The following is a 20,260-nucleotide window of genomic DNA, read 5'->3' as shown; positions in this document are numbered from 1 at the left end:
ACACAGTGGGAAATTATTTAATGCCCTCGTTACTGATATTTGTCAAAGTGAATGTGCCAAACTCTTAAAGTTCTTGACTTTATTTCTATTGTGAAACCATAGATTTAGCAAACCACTGAAGAGGAAATAAAAGTGCATTACATTTAAGTTTTCTTGTAGATTACATTCTCATTTCAGATTCCCTCACACATATTCAAGGGTCTCACATTTTCCTCACTTTGGACATCCTATAGTCATCTCTCTTGCAACAGGGTGGGCAATCTGCGGTGTGTGTGTGTGTGTCAGGCAAACGCGTGGTCAGTTGGCATTGGAGGAGAAGGACGTTCCTCGGTATTACGGAAACGAACATGATTGGCTGGCCGGTGTGACGCTGTCGTCTCCAGCCGCCGTCCAATCAGCGCCAGCCATCTGTTCCCAGTCTAGAGGCGAGACTGTGAATGATAGGTAGCGCACATTGTTATCAGCAGGCATGCAAAGGTCTAAACAGAGCATCTTATATACATAGACGAGCCTCATATATATATATATATATATATATATATATATTATATTTTACGTCTCTAACTCCCTAATAAGGGAATACACTTTTCTGCAAAGATGACAGCGTTATCCTTGCTCTTTATGGCCGCGTGCATCGCTTTAATAGCTGCAGAATCAACTGTTTATTTCCGAGAGCAATTCGAAGACGGTGGTAAGTTTGAAGCAGAGGCTTACAATATTTAATTGTCTTTGCTTTTTGAATATTATTTAAGATCTCTGTAGCTTTCGAGTATGTGATGAAGGCACCGGAGATTTATATTTGTATTTATGTGATTGAGTCACAATAGACTTGCATAGAAAATGCATTTCTAATGGCCTGGCAGCAATGGGATGTTGCATTAATTAAACTATTAATTCATAAATAGTGTAAGATATATTTGTATATGTTATATATATTTATTAGCAAGTAGCATCAAAGCAGCACAGTGGAATGACGGTCAGTGAATAAGCTTCATTGATTTAGTAATATATTACTCATAAATATGCAGACATGCATGCTGATGAAGGCTTTTAATTTCATATTCATGTCACATATGCATTTTTTCCTCTCGATAATCTTCATTCGCAGACACCTGGAGGAGCCGATGGGTGGAATCCAAGCATAAATCCGACTATGGGACGTTTGTGCTCTCAGCAGGCAATTTTTTTGGCGATGCCGAGAAAGATAAGGGTGAGTAGTGTTTCGTTTTAAAATATACTGTAGATTGACACCAGTTGTTTTGAATTTGTGGTTTCCTCTGCTTTGCATTATTGTACGCACTAAATAATGCTGGGGGGAGGGGGCTTCCGTGGATGACGTCACACCCTGTGCTCTACTGAGCTGGCGTGTCACTCACACCATCTGATTATTTACTATATCTCAAAACATTATAAAGCCACGTGTACTGTAGACCCAAGGGTCCAGGTTTCCTGGCACAGATTAATCTAGTACAAAGATGAAAAGGATTTGTAAAACTGACGTTGGAGTCTGAACCCATGAATACTGCAAAAAAAAAAAAATAAATAAATAAATATATATATATATCAGCCTAAAGTTGGTCTGTTTTAATGTTTTTAGAGGGATTCTAAGCACCTATAAGCTGGTCAGGCTGGGAGAACAGCTAAATGGGTTGCTGGATAATTTACCCCAAAAAATGAAAATTCTCTCATTTACCCACCCTCGTGCCATCCCAGATCTGTATGACTTTCTCATGCAGAACACAAATGCTCTCTCCATACGATACAAGTGAATGGTTGCCAGAACTTTGAAGCTCAAAAAAGCACATAATGGCAGCATAAAAGTAATCCATATGATTCAAGTGGCTTAATCCATGTCTTCTGAAGCGATATGATAGGTGTGGGTAAGAAACAGATCAATATTTAAGTCCTTTTTCACCATAAATTTTCACAAAATCTTTTATTTTTGGCGATTTGCATTCTTCGTGCATATTGACACCTACTGACACGGAGGAGAATTTATAGTAAAAAGGACTTAAATATTTATCTGTTTCTCAGCCACACCTATTATATCACTTCTGAAGATATGAAATTAACCACTGGAGTCTTATGGATTACTTTTATGCTGTCTTTGTGTTTTTTAGAGCTTTGAAGTTTAGCCACCATTCACTTGCATTGTATGGATCTACAGAGCTGAGATATTAATCTAAAAATCTTCTATAAATCTAAAAGTCATACACATCTGGGATGGCATGAAGGTGAGTAAATGATGAGAGAAATAAAATTTTTCTATATTCCTATAAGTTGGTTCAAGTTTTTAAAAGTACAATTTAGCAGGGGCCTGGGTAGCTCAGTGGTAAAAGACTCTGGCTACCACCCCTGGAGCTCGCTAGCTCGCTAGCTCGAATCCCAGGGTGGTCTCCAGCCAGGTCTCCTAAGCAACCAAATTGGCCTGGTTGCTAGGGAAGGTAGAGTCACATAGGGTAACCTCCTCGTGATCACCATAATGTGGTTCATTCTCGGTGGGGCGCGTGGTGAGTTGAGCGTGGTTGCCGCGGTGGATGGCGTGAAGCCTCCACACATGGCAACGTGTTCAACAAGCCACATGATAAGATGCACGGCTTGACGGTCTCCGACGCGGAGGCAACTGGGATTCGTTCTCCACCACCCGGAGTGAGGCAAATCACTACGCAACCACGAGGACTTAAAAGCACATTGGGAAGTTGGGCATTCCAAATTGGGAGAAGAAAAAAAAGTACAATTTAGCTGTTATTGTAGTTGCTGTGACTGGTATCTTTTGAACTTGCAGGTCTTCAGACCAGTCAAGATGCTCATTTCTACGCACTGTCATCTCGCTTTGCGGACTTCAGCAACAAGGACCAGTCCCTTGTAATCCAGTTCAGTGTAAAACATGAGCAGAGCATTGACTGTGGTGGTGGCTACATTAAGCTTTTCCCATCTGATCTCAAACAGGAAGATATGCATGGAGACTCCACTTATAATATCATGTTTGGTGAGTGTCTCAATGACCACTTCACTCTATAAATAAGCATACTAAAACTTATGTCAGATCGGACATGCTTCTTCAGATTTGTAGTTAATGTTCAAATGAATAAACTATGAGCTATTAATAAATGTGGATTTGCAATAATAAATATTTGTACTGTATTATACATGACTCACAGCCAAGAGCCTTTTAGAAAATGTGTTCTATCATTTCCAGGTCCTGACATCTGTGGCCCCGGCACCAAGAAAGTCCATGTAATCTTTAATTACAAAGGCAAAAATTATTTGATCAACAAAGACATCCGATGCAAGGTCATCCTAGGGTTTTCTTTTTTTATTCCTATAATGCACAATGGCACTAGTCTTAATGACTCATATCCTATGATTTGTATTCTCCAGGATGATGAATACAGCCATCTGTACACATTGATTGTCAATGCAGACAATACTTATGAAGTCAAGATTGATAATAAGAAGGTGGAGTCTGGATCTCTGGAAGAGGACTGGGACTTCTTGCCCCCAAAGAAGATCAAGGATCCCGAAGCGAAAAAGCCAGAGGACTGGGATGAAAGGGAGAAGATTGACGACCCTGATGACAAGAAACCAGAGGTGAGGCCAGTGCCATTGTTGGCTTCCTGAAAACCACAAGGAACCTTTCTGTTGCTTGTTGTAAAACAGATTAACTGATTATGTAAGCCACAAGAATAAAGGTAACTGTTTAGGGTAAATATTTTGTACTATGTCATGGTGTTCATGCAGTGACTTTTCTTCAAGCACCTAAAGCTGGAAGGTTTGTTGGAAGAAATGTTCATGTACTGTAGTCCTCATTAAGGTGATGGAAATTTATTTCATGACCAAAGTGAAAATATGCACACATCACCATGAGTACAGTTTTCCCCACAGTCATGGAAAACAATATTTTTTTAGTGTGTGGGAAAATTGTGATTTCCAGGCCTGGAAATTATTATTATTATTTTTTTTTTTAGACAGAAGATCTGCAGGATGTTTAATGACAGTATCACTTTTCAGACAGCCAAAAACACAGTCGAAGCACCCAGAGGACAACGAGACAGAACATTCAAAATTCAGCTGTTGCATGCACAGGAAAATACCTTGAATCAGAGCACAGAACACATACAGTGCATTCATTAGAATGTGACCTGTTTTTTATTTTTATTTTATTTTTTAATTAACAGTTTTTATTGATTCCATACAACAACTTTAATAGATATAACAGAAAATGTGGAATCAAATTATATAAAATTATAACCCTTCCCCCCAAACAATCCCCCCCACCCAGCATAAACACACACCCCAGTGGTCAAAAGTTAAATTGACAATGACACACAAACATAAAAAAAAAACAAAACATAAGTATACTTCCAAAAAACAACAAGGTTGTACACATATTTAAAACTACGAATCACTCTCTACTGCCCCTCCCCGAGAGCCTTCTAAAAAAGCTAAATAGCTGCCCCATTTTTTTATTAAATAAACCCAGGTTGCCCAGCCTTCTATAAGACATCTCCTCAAATGCCGCCACCCTGCCAATCTCCGTGCACCACTCTTGAAATGAGGGCGCTCCAGCCGACTTACATCCCCTAAGAATAACCCGTCTGCCTGTCATAACACTGGCCAGGACTCAATTCTTTATGTACCTATCCCCTATATAATGACCGCCCCATCGCCTAAAATACAGAGTCTGGGGCAAAATGAACTTTGAGTGCCCAATACGTCACACATAAAACTCTGAACCCTCAACCAAAATTCTTGGATCTTAACATACACACCAAAAAAACATGGGTTGTGTCCCCATCTTCTGATTGGCATCGCCAGCAGTGGGTGTGTCTTTAAGACCAAGCCTATACAATCAAGAGGGGGTCCAATAGAATCGATGTAAAATCTTAAACTGCATAAGGCACCCCTTTGCATCTCTAGATGTAGACTTGATGTTTTTTTAGAATCCTAGCCCACACTCCCTCCTCCAATACCAAGTTTAAATCTTTCTCCCATAATCTCGTAAGAGAAGGAGAAGCTCCGTCCCCCAGACTCTGAATTAGCAGGGAGTAATACACTGATGCCTCATGACCTTTTCCAAAACAATAATCACCACTCCCAGAGTATCTGCAGCTTTAGCAGGGTGTATGCTACTCCCAAAAATAGTACAGAGCAGGTGGCACAGCTGTAAATACCTATAGAATTGAGACCTGGGAATCCCAAAATGTTTAACCATATTTTCAAAGGATCTCAACACTCCACTCTCATACAGGTCAACCTCCCTCACAATCCATTCTGTCCAGCAGAAAGGGGACTTATTAATACATAACTTTGGGTTCAGCCATATGCTCGAAGCAACATTTAAATAAATGTCTGAATTAAACACTCTGGACACTTTCGTCCATACCGAGTGCAAATGCGAGATAACAGGGTGTAACTTCTTCGGTTAGTTTGATAGAAAGGCTTTGCAATGTCGAAACAGGGGCAAGAACTTTTCAATACAAAACCAGGGAGGGGCTCTCTCAGGTGGAAGCGACCAATGAGCCAAATGTCTGAGACCGAATGCATAATAATAAAACAAAATCTTGGGTAGACCTAGCCCACCTTTGTCAATTGGCCTATGTAACTTACTGAAATGTAATCTGGGACGTTTACCATTCCAAATGTAGGACTTCGCTATGCTATCAAATTGCTTGAAATATGAGAGGGGGACATCTACAGGGAGAGATTGTAGCAGGTAGTTGAATTTTGGAATACAATTAATTTTAATAACATTAACCTTCCCAATCATGATTCATAAATGTAATGATGCCCACCTGCCCACATCGCTCAAAACCCTTTTTATGAAAGGGTCAAAATTTACTCTAAATCACACAGATTTGCTGGAAATAAAATACCCAAATACTTAATGCCCTGTTTGGGCTACTGGAAGGCGCCCGGCTGAAAAGCCGTTACCGGGCAGTACACTGTCAGAGCCAAAGCTTCGGATTTAGACCAGTTAACTCCGTATCCTGAGAACTTGGAAAAGGAATTAATAATTCTATGGAGGCAAGACATAGATCTAGTGGGGTCAGAGACCAATAATAAAATATCATCTGCATAAAGCAAAAGCTTATGCGCCACACCTCCCGCCACCACCCCTGGAAGATCATCCTCCTTTCTTATTGTGGCTGCTAATGGTTCCAGGGCAAGACAGAACTATCCAGAATAAAATACTCTGAAATTAATCCATTCGTTTGAACCGGCACTACCGGGTGTCTATAAAGTAACTTAATCCACCCAATAAAAGTATTCCCGTACATTTCCAAAATCTTAAAAAGATAAAACCCCATTCTAATTCCATACGCCTTTTCGGCGTCAAGCGAGATGGCAGTGACCAGAGTCTGATCGTTCACCACTGCCCACATGATATTGATGAAACGCCTAATGTTATCAGAAGAGCTATGGCCCGGAATAAACCCCACCTGATCTATATGTATAAGAGATGTCATAACTTAATCGGTTTGCCAGAATTTTTGACAATATTTTAACATCTAGCTGGATCATGGAAATTGGACGGTAACTCTTACACTCGCTTGGATCTTTGTCCTTTTTAAGAATCAGACTGATCCGGGCGTGTGTCATGGTTGGCGGAAGCTTTCCATTCTTTAATGATTCAGTATAAACTTCTAACAAAAGTGGAGCCAGTTCTGTAGCATAAGATCTAAGAAATTCAGCGGCAAAGCTGTCTGGCCCCGGAGTCTTGCCTGTAGGCAAGGCCTTAATTACCTCGCCAAGCTTCTCAAAGTTTATCTCAGAATCAAGAGAATTCCTTTGCTCAGTCGTCAGTTTAGGAAGTTCTAATGGTTCCACATAGTTTCTAATATCTTCATCAGTAGACGAAGACGTGGAACTATAGAGATCAAGATAGAATTCTTTAAAAGCATTATTAATATCAATGGCCAAGGTAAATATTTCACCACAGCAGATTTCACTGAGGGAATGGTAGAAAAAGACTCTCTCTGTTTTATATATCTAGCCAGCAGTTTCCCTGCCTTGTCCCCCAACTCAAAGTATAACTGTCTTGCCCTGAATAGCCAAAACTCCACCTTCCACGACAAAATAGAATTATATCTGTATTTCAGTCGGGTCAATTCTCTGAGGCCATTAGACAACATTTGGCACTTCAGCTCTGCCTCGGTGCTTTTAATATTCCCTTCTAATTCCACGAGTTCTTGTGCTTTGGATTTTTTGGTGAATGAGGCATACTGTATGATCCGGCCCCAAAGAACCTCCTTAAGTGCCTCCCAAGCCACGCCCACAGAGGATACTGGGGACCAGTTGGTCTCCATATAGACATTGATTTCAGCCTTTAGCATTTGTTGGAATTCAGGATTTTGCAAAAGGGATACATTTAAAGCGCCACCTATATGATTTCTTTTTCTCTGTATGTGGAAACACCTCTAAACTCACCAGGGCGTGATCTGAGACTAAAATGTTTCCAATTGAGCAGTCAGCAACTGATGAAATGAGGGACTTGGATATAATTTAAAAAAAATCTATTCTAGAGTAAATCTTATGGACTGCTGAATAAAATGTATAGTCTCTACCAGATGGGTTCAAAAGTCTCCAAATATCTGTAAGACCAAGATTTTTACCCATCCTGTGAAGCGACAATGTTGCTCTAGGGGGCTTGCACTCTTTTGCTTCACTATGATCAATGACTGAGTCCATCAAAAGATTAAAGTCTCCTCCCAATATTATATCATGAGGGGTACCAGCAGCTTGCAACATCCTCTCAAGATGTATAAAAAAAAGCCCTGATCATCAACGTTGGGTGCATAAATATTAGCCAAAATAAGACTAAAACAATAATGACTCTTCTTAATTTATCTTTGCTCTGTTTGAGACATTTGAATTGTAGATGTTTACTTATCAGCATAATGACTCCCCTGCTCTTACTTGAGCCAGCACTATAAAAAAAAAAATGCCCACCCCATATCTTTCCAACTTTATCCGCTTCCTGTGGAGAAAGGTGCATTTCTTAAAGAAACACTATATCATATTTGTTATACTTAAGAAGAGAAATAACCTTCCTTCTTTTTATGGGGTGCCCCAACCCATTCACATTCCATGTAGACATATAAGAAAAAATAGATTGTGTGTCAAAGACAAGATAATAAAGACCACATTCCAACATTAGTGCAACAATCAAACCCCGAACATTCCCTAGAACAAAAAAAAACAAAAAAACAGAAAAAAAGAAAAACATGCGCATTAACCCTGCACACGACATCGCCAACTGGCGTCCGTCCCTCTAAACTCAAACAGTCCATGCACGCCTATGAGAGCCCCCGCAACAACCTTGCCGTCGGATTGCTCAAGTCCGGTGTATCAATACAAGTTTTGTTAGACAGAATTACACAGCAAAGATAATCTATAAAACAAACTCCAGCCAATAGGCAGAAGATTCATCCACAAAACTGTCCTGAAGGTGTGTTATTCTACAAAATAAACTCCAGCTGATAGGCGGAGCCAGCACAAAAAAAAGAGCGCGCAGATACTTCAAACAGTCAAGTGAATGTTCCGGTCTGCTCGGCTGCAACATGAGTGCAAGCAAATTACTTACTCCAATGACTTTGCAAGAAATACTCCACAAAATAAACTCCAGTCGATAGGTGCACTAAGCACATCGAGAGTGTAGATTCATCCTCAAAACCTTCCTGAAGGTGTATTGGTCTACAAAATAAACTCCAGCCGCTAGGCAGAACCAGCATAAAAAGAGCGTGCAGATTCTTCAAACAGTCAAGCGAATGTTTAGTGAGCCGGTCCACTCAGCCGCAACGTGAGAACCACAAGATGACTTACTCACTCCATTGACTTTATGAAGGACATCGCTTGCTGTGGGCATGTGAGTGTTTTACTGCCATCCTTAGCATCTATTCTCAATTTGACTGGGAATATCAGTGCAAAAGCGACCTTCTGTTGATGTAAAAGTTTCTTGTATCCCTTGAATCGATCACGTTTCTCTTGTCGAGTTCACAAAGTCTGGGAACAAGAAAATGCTGTGGTTCTTCCAAGAAAGCCTTCCTTTACTCCTCGTCTCGCGTAACACAAGATCTTTATCGGATGATCTCAGAAATTTGGCCAGAATTGATCGGGGCCTGCCTCCCTCCGCGGATCGCCGAGCCAGACCTTGTGAGCTCGCTCGATTTCCAGCTTATGGCCTGCCATTTTGAGCAGACTCGGAAAGAGCCCATCCAGGAATTCCACATGTTCAGCATCTCTCGCCACATTTCCCACACCTCTCCGACCAAATAGACTCCCAGGCCCGTGGCCTGCTCGGGGGTGTCAGCTTAAGCATGTATGTGTCTTTTAATGTCTCTAGAGCCCAAGGTTTTGAATTCTTTGACATATTGTTCTCCTAGAACAGTTTTGGAACAGAGTGTATCGAATCTCACCGGTTTATGTCATAAAAAGTATTAAAACTAGCAAAGTGCGCATAGCTCGCCGTTCACGCGTACGATCGTCGCATGGTGTCATGTGACTCCCCCAGGCCTGGAAATTATTAAAATAATTGTTAAAAATCCTATCCAAAATCACAAAGGACTGAAAAAGTCATGGAATAATCTTAGACATGTTTTGATCAAAACCCTGAAAGTAAATGTCGAGGACTTTGGCATTTAGATGTAGGAAATTCAGAGAATACAGTGGCTGATGTTTTGAGATAGTGTTAAATCATAGCCATAGTGTTGGGTAAGTTACTCAAAAGTTATTCACTGCAAATTACTTATATAAAATTTTAATCAGATTGCTGACTTTACTGATCACTTTATCGAAAAAGTAATCACATTGCTAATTACTTTTAAGTTACTTTCTAAAATACTTTTGACAGTCTTTTTTTTTCAGCTCCACTAATTCAAAATAATGTTTATTTTCCTCATTTATTGACTCGTTATGGGCACATGTCCTTCAGCTGTCACAGAAATGCAAAGAGATATACATTAATTTATTTTTTAAATGTATTCTACTTACTGTATGTAATATTATTTTATAAATACTTTATTTGAAAATCAGTAACTGTAGTCTGATTTCAAGCATTTGAATTGTATTGCACTACACTGCTTTTTGTACTAAAGTAATTAGATTACAGTATTTACTTTGTATTTATATAACACCCAACACAGATCATAGCTTATACTCATTGCAAATAGCAGCTCCCTTAAAATGTGCCTGTGTTTCTGTAGGACTGGGACAAACCCGAGAACATCCCCGATCCTGATGCCAAGAAGCCTGATGACTGGGACGATGAGATGGATGGGGAGTGGGAGCCACCCATGGTCACCAATCCTGAATACAAGGTACTGGCTTTTCTATTATCATGGCTCCTTATATAAATGCAAGCTTATGCATATAAATGTAGATACTTCATGCTGAAAAAAAATGCAGTTAATAGCCAAAACATGTCTTTGTAATACTGTGTCCTTTTGTCATTTTATTTCTCAAATTGAATATGTAATCTTTTCAAGGGTGAGTGGAAACCCCGCCAGATTGACAACCCTGCTTACAAGGGGAAATGGGTGCACCCTGAGATCGATAATCCGGAATACACTCCTGACAATGAAATCTATAAATACGACAGCATTGGAGTTATTGGACTGGACCTGTGGCAGGTACCTGTTATTTACTTGCTTTTAACAACAATTTGTTATACGACAATTAGATTTTTTTTTGGTTATTTAATAACTGTTTACACATGTATTAGAATATACTTTGTCTAATTTTTAGTCCCTTTTTTTGGACAAACAACCCCTCAGCTCCATGCACCTCACCACATATACTGTGCACGGTCCAAATATACCAACCTGGACCCTAAATATAAAATTGAATATCCCAAAATAACCAAAAATGAAAATTCTCTCATTTTCTCACTTTCATGCCATTCCAGATGTGTATGACTTACTTTCTTCTGCTGAACACAAACGAAGGTTTTTAGAAGAATATTTTAGCTCTGTAGGTCCATACAATGCAAGTGAATGGTGGTCAGACCTTTTGAAGCTCCAAAAATCACAAAGGCAGCATAAAAGTAATCCATAAGGCTCCAGTGGTTTAATATATGTTTTCTGAAGGGATGCAATCACTTTGGGTGAGAAACAGATCAATATTTCAATCATTTTTTACTATAAATCTCCACTTTCACGTTCATTTTCAGAATGTAGAAGTGAAAGTGAAAGTGGAGATTTATAGTATATATATATATATAAAAAAAAAGACTTATTTGATCTGCTTCTTACCCACATCTATCATATGCTTTCTGAAGACATGGATTTAACCACTGGAGTCTTATGTATTACTTTTATGCTGCCTTTATGTGATTTTGTTTTTCTTTGTGATTGTTCTTTGTTCAAGATCTTAATAGCCATACCAGGTTTAAACCAAATGTTCCTGTATTTCATGACAGGTGAAGTCTGGCACAATTTTTGACAACTTCCTCATCACCAATGACCCAAAGCTGGCAGAAGATGTTGGCAATGAGACTTGGGGTGCCACGAAGGTATGCTTTTCCCAAACATTATCCTTTTCTACTAAATAATTATCCTCTTAATTTTAATTGTGTGTAATGCTTTCTTATTCTTTTTTCAAAAACAAAATAATTGTCATATTTCCACACTTCAGGATGCTGAGAAGAAGATGAAGGAAAGTCAAGAAGAGGAAGAGAGGAAGAAGCGTGAGGAAGATGACAAGAACAGAAAGGAGGAAGCAAAGGAGGATGAGGAAGAGGATAAGGAAGAGGAGGAAGAGGATGAAGAAGAAGAGGAGGAGGAGGAAGAGGAGGATGACGAAGAAGAGGAGGAGGAGGAGGAAACAGACTCTAAACTCAAAGATGAGTTGTAGATTTAAAAAGAAACTTGTGAAGACATGCCTCATACCTCATGACTAATGGGGTACGAGGCAGAGAGCTGGACTAATGCTGGACATTCCTTTTTGTTGCGTGTCAGATGATTCTGACAGTATTTTTTTCCCTGCCACTACTACAACCCTATTTACATCATTTGCATGATGTCAAGCAAGTCCCAGGAATTTCAGTCAGGGAAAAAAAAATAAGGGAGCAAACATCAAAATATAACGCCCTTGTCTGTAATGTGAAGTGAGATGCTTAAAAATTCAGTACTGATGTTTACAAATATCAGATATTATCCAATACAAACTGTTGATTTAAGCAATTCTGTGATATGAAACTTGAATCATCAACTGGTAGCTAAAATTCTCAGGCCACACCCACACTAATATATTTTTGTTTGAAAACAGATAGATTTTTCCTCCGTTTCCACCACTATAAACAGAGACTTTGCTCTCTACTCTATTACTGCATACTTTGGAGGATGATAACTTTAGGAAACTGAAAACAGCATTTATTTAATGAAAAATTATTAGTGTGGACATGGCCTCAGATACTAGAATAATTACCTCAAAGAATATTTTCCTTATCAAATTCTGATATTGTGGAGCAATTTAAAGTACTGTTTTTAAGGTAACCCTTTTTTCTAACATTTGTCACCATATTGTTGTTTGTTTACTCCTGTTGCAGAATATGCTTTGAGTTTCATAGTGTGCAGTTTTGCTTGGGGTTTCAGATAGATGCTATCTCATCTACTGTGTTTTGGGTGTGAACTGTTGTGTGTGTGTGTGTGTGTGTGTGAGAGAGAGAGTGTTGGGGTTGAGTGAGTGTCCTCACTTTATTGCATGTTTTGTCTTAAACCAAACCCCGATGACAGATACGCAATCTTAATATTTAACCGTCAGTGATCGGTTTTCATGCATGCAGGTACTGTGGATCTCACAAGCTTTGCCATTGGCACTGTAGTTTTGGTTTTGCCCTGGTCAGTCAGCATACTCATACAGAACTAATTCATATTTGGTCTGATCAGCATCTGGCTTGGATGATGTAGCTGATGCAAAGGTTTGCCAAGTTGTTCAGATGAAAAATGTACACAACTGACCAACTGAATGTTTGGCAAAGGAAAAAACAACATCAAGAATGGTTTCTCGGAGTAGCCACAATCTCTGTGTGTTCACACAGAGTGTGCTCTTGTTATTAACGGAATCACCCCCTTTAGACACTGGTCTGATTGAATTACTTCTGCAAACATGCCAATCAGGGCCAGGCTAAACCTGTGGAGTCCGATATATTGAAAGTTTGTGAGATTTCAAGGGTGTCACAAGCAAAGGGATCATCCCATAGCATTCTTTAGTAACACCTTGGCTCTTGAGACAGATATTTCACAGTCATGGTGAATATTGCACTGCTGTATTGCTTCAACCAGATATTTCTCCCAACAAAGTAGGTTGTGACCTTTTTTTAAAGATATATTTTGTACTTTTTGTGTTAGAAGGATGTGTTGACATTGAAAAGAAAAGCTCTGGTATGAATGTTGTCCAATAATAAAACTACAAAAAGAGTAATATACCTCTGAAGTCTCTAGATTGTGGTTTTGAGAGCATTAACAAATGACATGAAATTAACTGCATAACAGTTCAATAAACACACATCACTTTTTTCTAAGGGGGCTCCAGGGCCATCAGTACAGCCGTTCACTGAATCCAGGGGCTCCCAAAATGTTTTGTCAACAGAACCGCTATGAGCTAAATTATTCATTGTTCATGTCTTGTGGCTATACTTTTGAAACAGTGCATATTTTAATGTTTACGGATTGGCCCCATTCACTTTCTTTGTAAGCGCCTCACTGTAACCGCTAATATATATATATATATATATATATATATATATATATATATATATATTATTTATTTATTTATTTATTTATTTTTAAGAAAAGGAGGGACGAGTCTAAATAAATTTTTGGTGTGATCAACATTATGCCATAAATGCTATCGATCAGGGGTGGTTCTAGGGTCAGTGGATATTCAGGGCTTTGCCCAGACCTCTGTGGATATGTATGGGGCCGTCCTATGATGAAATATCTAGGGGGAAAAAAAAACATTAAAAAAGTTTAAATGTTTCATCTGTGGGGTATCATTTATAAAGTAAATCTTTAAATTTTACTGAAACTAAAACTAAAAGGTTCCACTAACTTTTGTCTCAGCTTCAGATACGCTCAAAGATCAAAAGTTGCATGCTTTTAACACTATTGCTGCATTTTAATATGCATAATTCCCTACTATATACATTAGTATGCCAAAAGAAGTATGCCAATGAAGTAGTTTGTTTGAATCCCTAGTATTCATTAAACAGTAAGCCAGAAATACCCGGATCACCCACTATTTCCAATGAGATTCTGAAGTGCAGATTGACTGGACACTTTACCATCACATAATCCCTTGGGAGCTAAGGAGACATCACATTTAAAACACAAAATAAAAAACGTAAGGAAACCGCCAGTCGGAAGGCTCTTTTCAACTCTGTATTATTTATACCAAGAAAGTTGTTCCTTGTACTTAAATGGTGCTTGTTTAACAAAACCATTCAGTACATATTAAAACAGTAAATGATTTTGGACGGAGGGTATGAAGACAAAGGAACAAGACTGTGTACTTATCGTCTTTCATGAAGGTATGAACTACAATCCCATGAAGCATTGCAAATGATGTAATGGAATAAAAAATGATGAAAATGGGGGGCCTGGGAAGCTCAGCGAGTATTTACGCTGACTACCATCCCTGGAGTTGTGAGTTCAAATCCAGGTCGTGCTGAGTGACTCCAGCCAGGTCTCCTAAGCAACCAAATTGGCCATGTTGCTAGGGAGGGTAGAGTCACATTGGGTAACTTCCTCGTGGTCGTGATTAGTGGTTCTCGCTCTCATTGGAGCGTGTGGTAAGTTGTGCGTGGATCACAGAGAGTAGCATGAGTCTCCACATGCTGTGAGTCTCCGTGGTGTCATGCACAACGAGCCACGTGATAAGATGCGCAGACTGACTATCTCAGAAGCGGAGGCAACTGAGACTTGTCTTTCACCACCCAGATTGAGGTGAGTAACCGCACCACCACAAGGACCTACCAAGTAGTGGGAATTGGGCATTCCAAATTGGGGAGAAAAGGGGATAAAAGTTTATTAAAATATTATTTTTTTAATTGATGAAAATATACAATGCAAAACTATTAATTTTAGGTTGTTGATTATAAATATGAAAACAATATATTTTAAGTTTCTGCAGATTATTCTGATATACTGTATACAAATATATATGTAGTATGAGTGTGTTGGAAGACCACAGTGCATCATGGAAGTGGGCGGTTGCTGCTAGACTTGTTTGGCGAATCTCAGTTGCCTCAGCGTCTGAGACTGTCGATCCACGCATCTTATGTGGCTTGTTGAGCGCATTACTGCGGAGACGTAGCGCGTGTGGTGGCCCATGCTATTCTCTGCGGCATCCATGCACAACTCACTTCGTGCCCCACCGAGAGCCAGAACCACACATTATTGTGACCACGAGTTGTGCATGACACCACGGAGACTCACAGCATGTGGAGACTCATGCTACTCTCCGTGATCCACGCACAACTTACCACACACTCCAATGAGAGCGAGAACCACTAATCACGACCACGAGGAAGTTACCCCATGTGACTCAACCCTCCCTAGCAACTGGGCCAGTTTGGTTGCTTAGGAGACCTGGCTTGAGTCACTCAGCACACCCTGGATTTGAACTCACGACTCCAGGGGCCCAGGAATTCCATTTTTAAACACTGAAGTTGAAATAATGCAGACAGATGGCACTATCAGAAGCATATACCATCGATGAACAGCCTCAGAGTTTACGGTAGGTCTGTCTGTCAACCAAACTGTTGTGCTCTATAGAGCTGTTCAGCTGTGACTAAAATTTGTAGGCAAACACGGAAGGCTAATTCACCATGGGTTCCCTCAGGAATTTCCTATTGGTTTTTATAAAGTTTTATTTATTTTTTTTTCAACTTATGAGTAAAAAAATGTCTGCGGTAAACATTACTTAAAGATACTTGGATATTTTGCTCTTCAACATATCTTAAACGTGAATTTTTAAGCCACCGTGTTTTTAAAAATAAGTATATGGACAATAAATATCACAAGCATGTGAGTGAACATGCCTGACAAAAAAGGAAAACCAAAGAAGTTCTTATCTAGCAACTTGTTAGCAACATACTTTTTTTTTTTTAAACACGGCAGCTTCAAAATTTGCATGTGCAGAGTGCTAGATGGCACTACGAAGTGTAATCGAGCTTGAAATCATGATCGACAAGGAGACTGCTGATGTCAAGAGTTATAGTGAAAAATGTGTTACTTTTTGGTCTGTTCTCACCCAAAATCGATTGGATCACTTCAGAAGACATGGATTAAACCACTGGAGTTTAATGGATTACATTTATGCTGCCTTCTTGTCCTTTTTGGAGCTTGAAAATGTTGTCAACATTCACTTGCATTGTATGGACAAACAGTATTTCCATTAAAATATCTTCATTTGTGTTCTGCAGAAGAAAGAAAGTCATACAAGTTTGAGATGACATAAGCATGAGTAAATAATAAGATAATTATAATTTTTAGGTGAACTATTCCTTTAACTTGTATTGAACCCAGAATATCCCTTTAAAAATATGGATGTACATTTTTTAAATTTAATTCAACATTGGCATTCATCACAATTTCATTTTACAAATCACAGTTACACAACTGCTTTAGGGAAACCCTGCTAATCCATGGTTGTATTTCTTTTTGTGCACATTTCTTTCAAAAAACACTTAATATATATATATATATATATATATATATATATATATATATATATGCATTTTTAATCACAAACTCATTCACTTCACAAATGAAGGCTTCACAATATTCCACTCCACATATTCCGACTTGCAAATGCTTTCTAAAATTGCAAGCTCCAGTCCATGGAATATGGAAGCCCTTTTCTGCCACATGAAAAATCGTGCTTTGGTAAGTCATAATTATGAGATAAAAAGTCATGCTGAAATAAAAAGTCAAAATTATGAGATAAAAATTCATATTTATGAGATGCTAAGTCATAATTATGAGAAAAAGGGTCAAAATGATGAGATACTTAGTAAAATTATGAGATGATAAGTCATATTTATGAGATACAAAGTCATAATTGTTAGATTAAAAAGTCTAAATTTTCCACCCCTGGAGTCACGAGTTCAAATCCAGGGTGTGCTGAGTGACTTCAGCCGGGTCTCCTGAGCAACCAAATTGGCCCGGTTGCTAAGTTGCATGGACAGAGTTTAGCATGAGCCTCCACATGTTGTGGGACTCCGCGGTGTCATGCACAGCGAGCCACGTGATAAGATGCACGGATTGACTATCTCAGAAGCGGAGGCGACTGAGACTTGTCCTCCGCCACCCAGACTGAGGTGAGTAACCGTGCCACCACGAGGACCTAGTAAAGTAGTAGGAATTGGGCATTCCAACATTAAGATAAAAAGTCATAATTATAGATAAAAAAAGAACAATTATGAGATTCAAATTCATAATTTTGAAATAAAAAGTCATAATTATGAGATAACAAAATCAAAATTATGAGATAAATGTCATAATTATGAGATAAGTCACTATTATGAAATACAAATTCATTGCTGAAAAAAAGTCAAAGTTATGAGATTAAAAAGTCATAATGACATAAAAAGTAATATTTATGAGATGCTGTCATATTTATGAGATAAAAAGTCATAATTATGAGATGAAAAAAATCTAAATAATGAGATAAGTCACAAATTTGAGATAAAAAGTAATCTCATAATTATAATTTAGTATTTCATAATTATGATTTAGTAACTCTTATAACTTCGCATCTCATAGTTATAATTAAGTGTATCTCAAAACTATGACAGTGTCTCATCATTTCAAGTTTTTATCTCATAATTTATTAACTCTAAAAAAATTATTTAGATTTTTTTTTTTTTTTTTTTTTTTTTTTTTTTTTGATGTGGCGGAAATGGGCTTCCACAGGTTTGTTTCAGTCAATGAATGCAATGAGCGCTTCTGAAGGTTTCTATTTATTATTAACTTAACTAAATTTGCCAAAGCTCGCGGGGTCATTGCCAATCTCTGTCGTCCACTGATAATGTGCTCCATATTTACAGACAACTCCATTGCCTGGTTTTGCATCATCTCTTTCCTGCCCACTGGCCATCCCCTCCACCTCAAGTGAGTACTCGAGGACCAGGTTTTCCAGGATCCCTATATTGTCCATTGGCTACTATGGCCTCCTCATCCACTGATGATTCCAGTGCCATGTTTTGCATCATGCCTATATTGCCCATTGCCTATCGCAACGCAGAATGAACTAGTGGGAACAGAAACACTATGGCTGCCAGTCTCTCCCTGACTCAGGTAACCCTCCCTTTCTACACAAATATAACACTTTACAAACCACTTTCAGGCTCGTTTCAAACGTCTATAAGATCTGTTGGGTTTAAAAATTGCGGTTTAAAGTGGAAAAGGGTCACACCCTGCGGTCCTATCGCAGATGTTAAAAGTTGTTTTTTCAGCCATTTGCTTGGAGAGAGAAAAAGTTTCAGTCTGGTGTTTGAGGGACTTGCGTAAGGGCGTATCTTACTGTGTCAGTGGTGAACTGGGGTGGATTTAAGTAATTTCGTTTATTTTACCAGCGCATACATGTCCTAAGATGGTCCAAAGTGATTTAGATCCGTTTGTGTTTTTATTTTTATTTTTAATGTTTTGGCTAAAACGCGCGAAAATGCATCTAAATTGAGTGTTTGTCTACAGTTCAGATATCAGCTGCTCCAGTGATAATTCCTGCATTAGTTTATGAAATGTGAATATTACATTGCATAATTTACAGTTAAGACTTATTTCATTTAGATCAGATATTGCTGTCTGGAATACTTGTGTTTGGTAGATTAAAACAAGAAATCCAGACTGTTTCTAGTGGCATTGTAAAACAGCAGGAAGTTCTTGTGCTGCATTGCTAGCTTACCTATTCTCAACAGTAAATAGGAACTAAATGTTATATATTTTTTTTGCACACTGAGGTTATGCAATCCTAGTTCAGTCTTATCGCGTATGTTTTGCATTGATAGTCCTCATTATCTTCTGCTATGACAACTTTTTGTTCTAGTTTACAGAGTTTGCAGAGTAATTAGCCAGTTAGCTATAGCGCATTTGACACTAGCTAGATCGCTAAACCACCTCCAAAAAAGTATCATTTCTATCTTAAAGTGCCAAAACATCAGTGCAGTGATCTAGAAACTTATTTCAGTGAGTTTCAGACACGTTCAGCTGTTCCTCTATAAGGAGGGGTTCGGAAAGCGTACCACATTACATAGAATCACTAATAACTGTTTTAAAGCCCAAATAGTCCACAGGGATTCATGCATTGATTAGGTTTGTGGGCTGAAATGATCACTCTGCATGTCAAGTTTTTATTGCTTAAGTATAACACTTCTCTAATAGCACAGATGGTTGAAGTGTAGACCACATACACACAACTGATGGTGTGCAGACTTTTAGATGCATGGCCTGCATGCATGAAATATGCATTGTGGCATTACCTCATTGAGAAGACCTTAAGCACGGAAAGAGGCAAGTCTATGTCTTTGTCTGTTCTGCTTCCTATGATTCATGAAAATCGCATTGATCTAGACAACTGGGAACTTTACCACCTCTCTAGTGTAGATCAAGTATGTTTGGCTCTGTAATTTGGTTGGAAAACAGGATATAATCTAATGCCACAATAGTTTTGATTTAGTTGATTGTGTTATTTGTTGTATGTTTAATCAAGGCTTACAAAGCCCTTTTTATAGGAGTGCAGTGGCTGAAAAAAGAACATGCCAGAATAGTCTCCGGAAGTGAGTTGGAATCAGAAAAGCCTGAAAGGGCAAAGTGGTTTATTTTTTTTATTTTATTTTTTATTTTAGTGCAACAAAAGCACCAACTCCTTTCTCAGCAGGGCAAGAAACTGTTTGGTAGCACTTTGCTCAATATTGTCTGCCAGCATCACATTAGCATGCACCAGTAACCACCTGATGAGAGAGACACAGCTGTTAAACTGCAACCAAAGAGCATTTTGGATCTGGCACAACGTACAGTCTAACATGGCCAAATAAAAAGTTGATGCTTATGCATTATGATACAGACTTTCTTTTTTTTTTTTTTTTTTTTTTTTTTTAAGAGATTCATGATGGTGTGAGTCTCTAATAGGGTTAGTGTTTACTCAGAACATCTATTTGCTATAACATTTTAAAGGAATAGTTCAACTAAATGTGAAATACAAAACGTGAATTATTTATTGCAGAATGTCCAAGCTGCTCTTTTCCTTACAATGAAAG

The 20,260-nt window shown here is 38.6% G+C and overlaps 2 protein-coding genes across 4 annotated transcripts in view; both read left to right on the top strand.

Annotated features, from left to right (window-relative positions):
• Positions 1-46: 46 nt before the first annotated feature.
• On the top strand, positions 47-13,638 carry LOC127415257 (calreticulin-like). Of its 2 annotated transcripts, none has more exons than XM_051653935.1 (9): positions 47-444; positions 1,109-1,210; positions 2,786-2,989; positions 3,200-3,294; positions 3,382-3,591; positions 10,206-10,319; positions 10,488-10,631; positions 11,420-11,512; positions 11,635-13,638. In XM_051653935.1, exons 1-9 carry the CDS (start codon positions 438-440, stop codon positions 11,851-11,853), a joined length of 1,188 nt encoding a protein of 395 aa, XP_051509895.1. In that variant the 5' UTR covers positions 47-437; the 3' UTR covers positions 11,854-13,638. The 2 variants fall into 2 exon arrangements, with proteins under 2 accessions (XP_051509895.1, XP_051509894.1); XM_051653934.1 differs by lacking the exon at positions 47-444 and adding an exon at positions 453-691.
• Positions 13,639-18,212: 4,574 nt separating this feature from the next.
• LOC127415250 (epidermal growth factor receptor substrate 15-like) overlaps positions 18,213-20,260 on the top strand; it is a 34,205-nt gene continuing 32,157 nt past the window's right edge. For both annotated transcript variants that reach the window (XM_051653922.1, XM_051653921.1), the window contains exon 1: positions 18,213-18,302. In XM_051653922.1, the coding sequence (XP_051509882.1) occupies positions 18,276-18,302 (27 nt within the window). In that variant the 5' untranslated portion in view covers positions 18,213-18,275. The remainder of the gene's footprint in view (positions 18,303-20,260) is intronic.

Source organism: Myxocyprinus asiaticus, chromosome 24 (assembly GCF_019703515.2).
Source record: "Myxocyprinus asiaticus isolate MX2 ecotype Aquarium Trade chromosome 24, UBuf_Myxa_2, whole genome shotgun sequence".
In the NCBI taxonomy this organism is placed as follows: domain Eukaryota; kingdom Metazoa; phylum Chordata; class Actinopteri; order Cypriniformes; family Catostomidae; genus Myxocyprinus; species Myxocyprinus asiaticus.
The sequence above is the reverse complement of the archived record's forward strand: the minus strand, read 5'-3'. Positions and strand labels throughout refer to the sequence as shown.

Excerpts from the sequence above, each read along its gene's own strand:
- LOC127415257 (XM_051653934.1), top strand. The coding sequence starts at position 598 with ATGACAGCGTTATCCTTGCTCTTTATGGCCGCGTGCATCGCTTTAATA. Across the intron at positions 1,211-2,785 it reads CGATGCCGAGAAAGATAAGG|GTCTTCAGACCAGTCAAGAT; the intron begins GTGAGTAGTGTT and ends TTGAACTTGCAG. Across the intron at positions 3,592-10,205 it reads CTGATGACAAGAAACCAGAG|GACTGGGACAAACCCGAGAA; the intron begins GTGAGGCCAGTG and ends GTGTTTCTGTAG.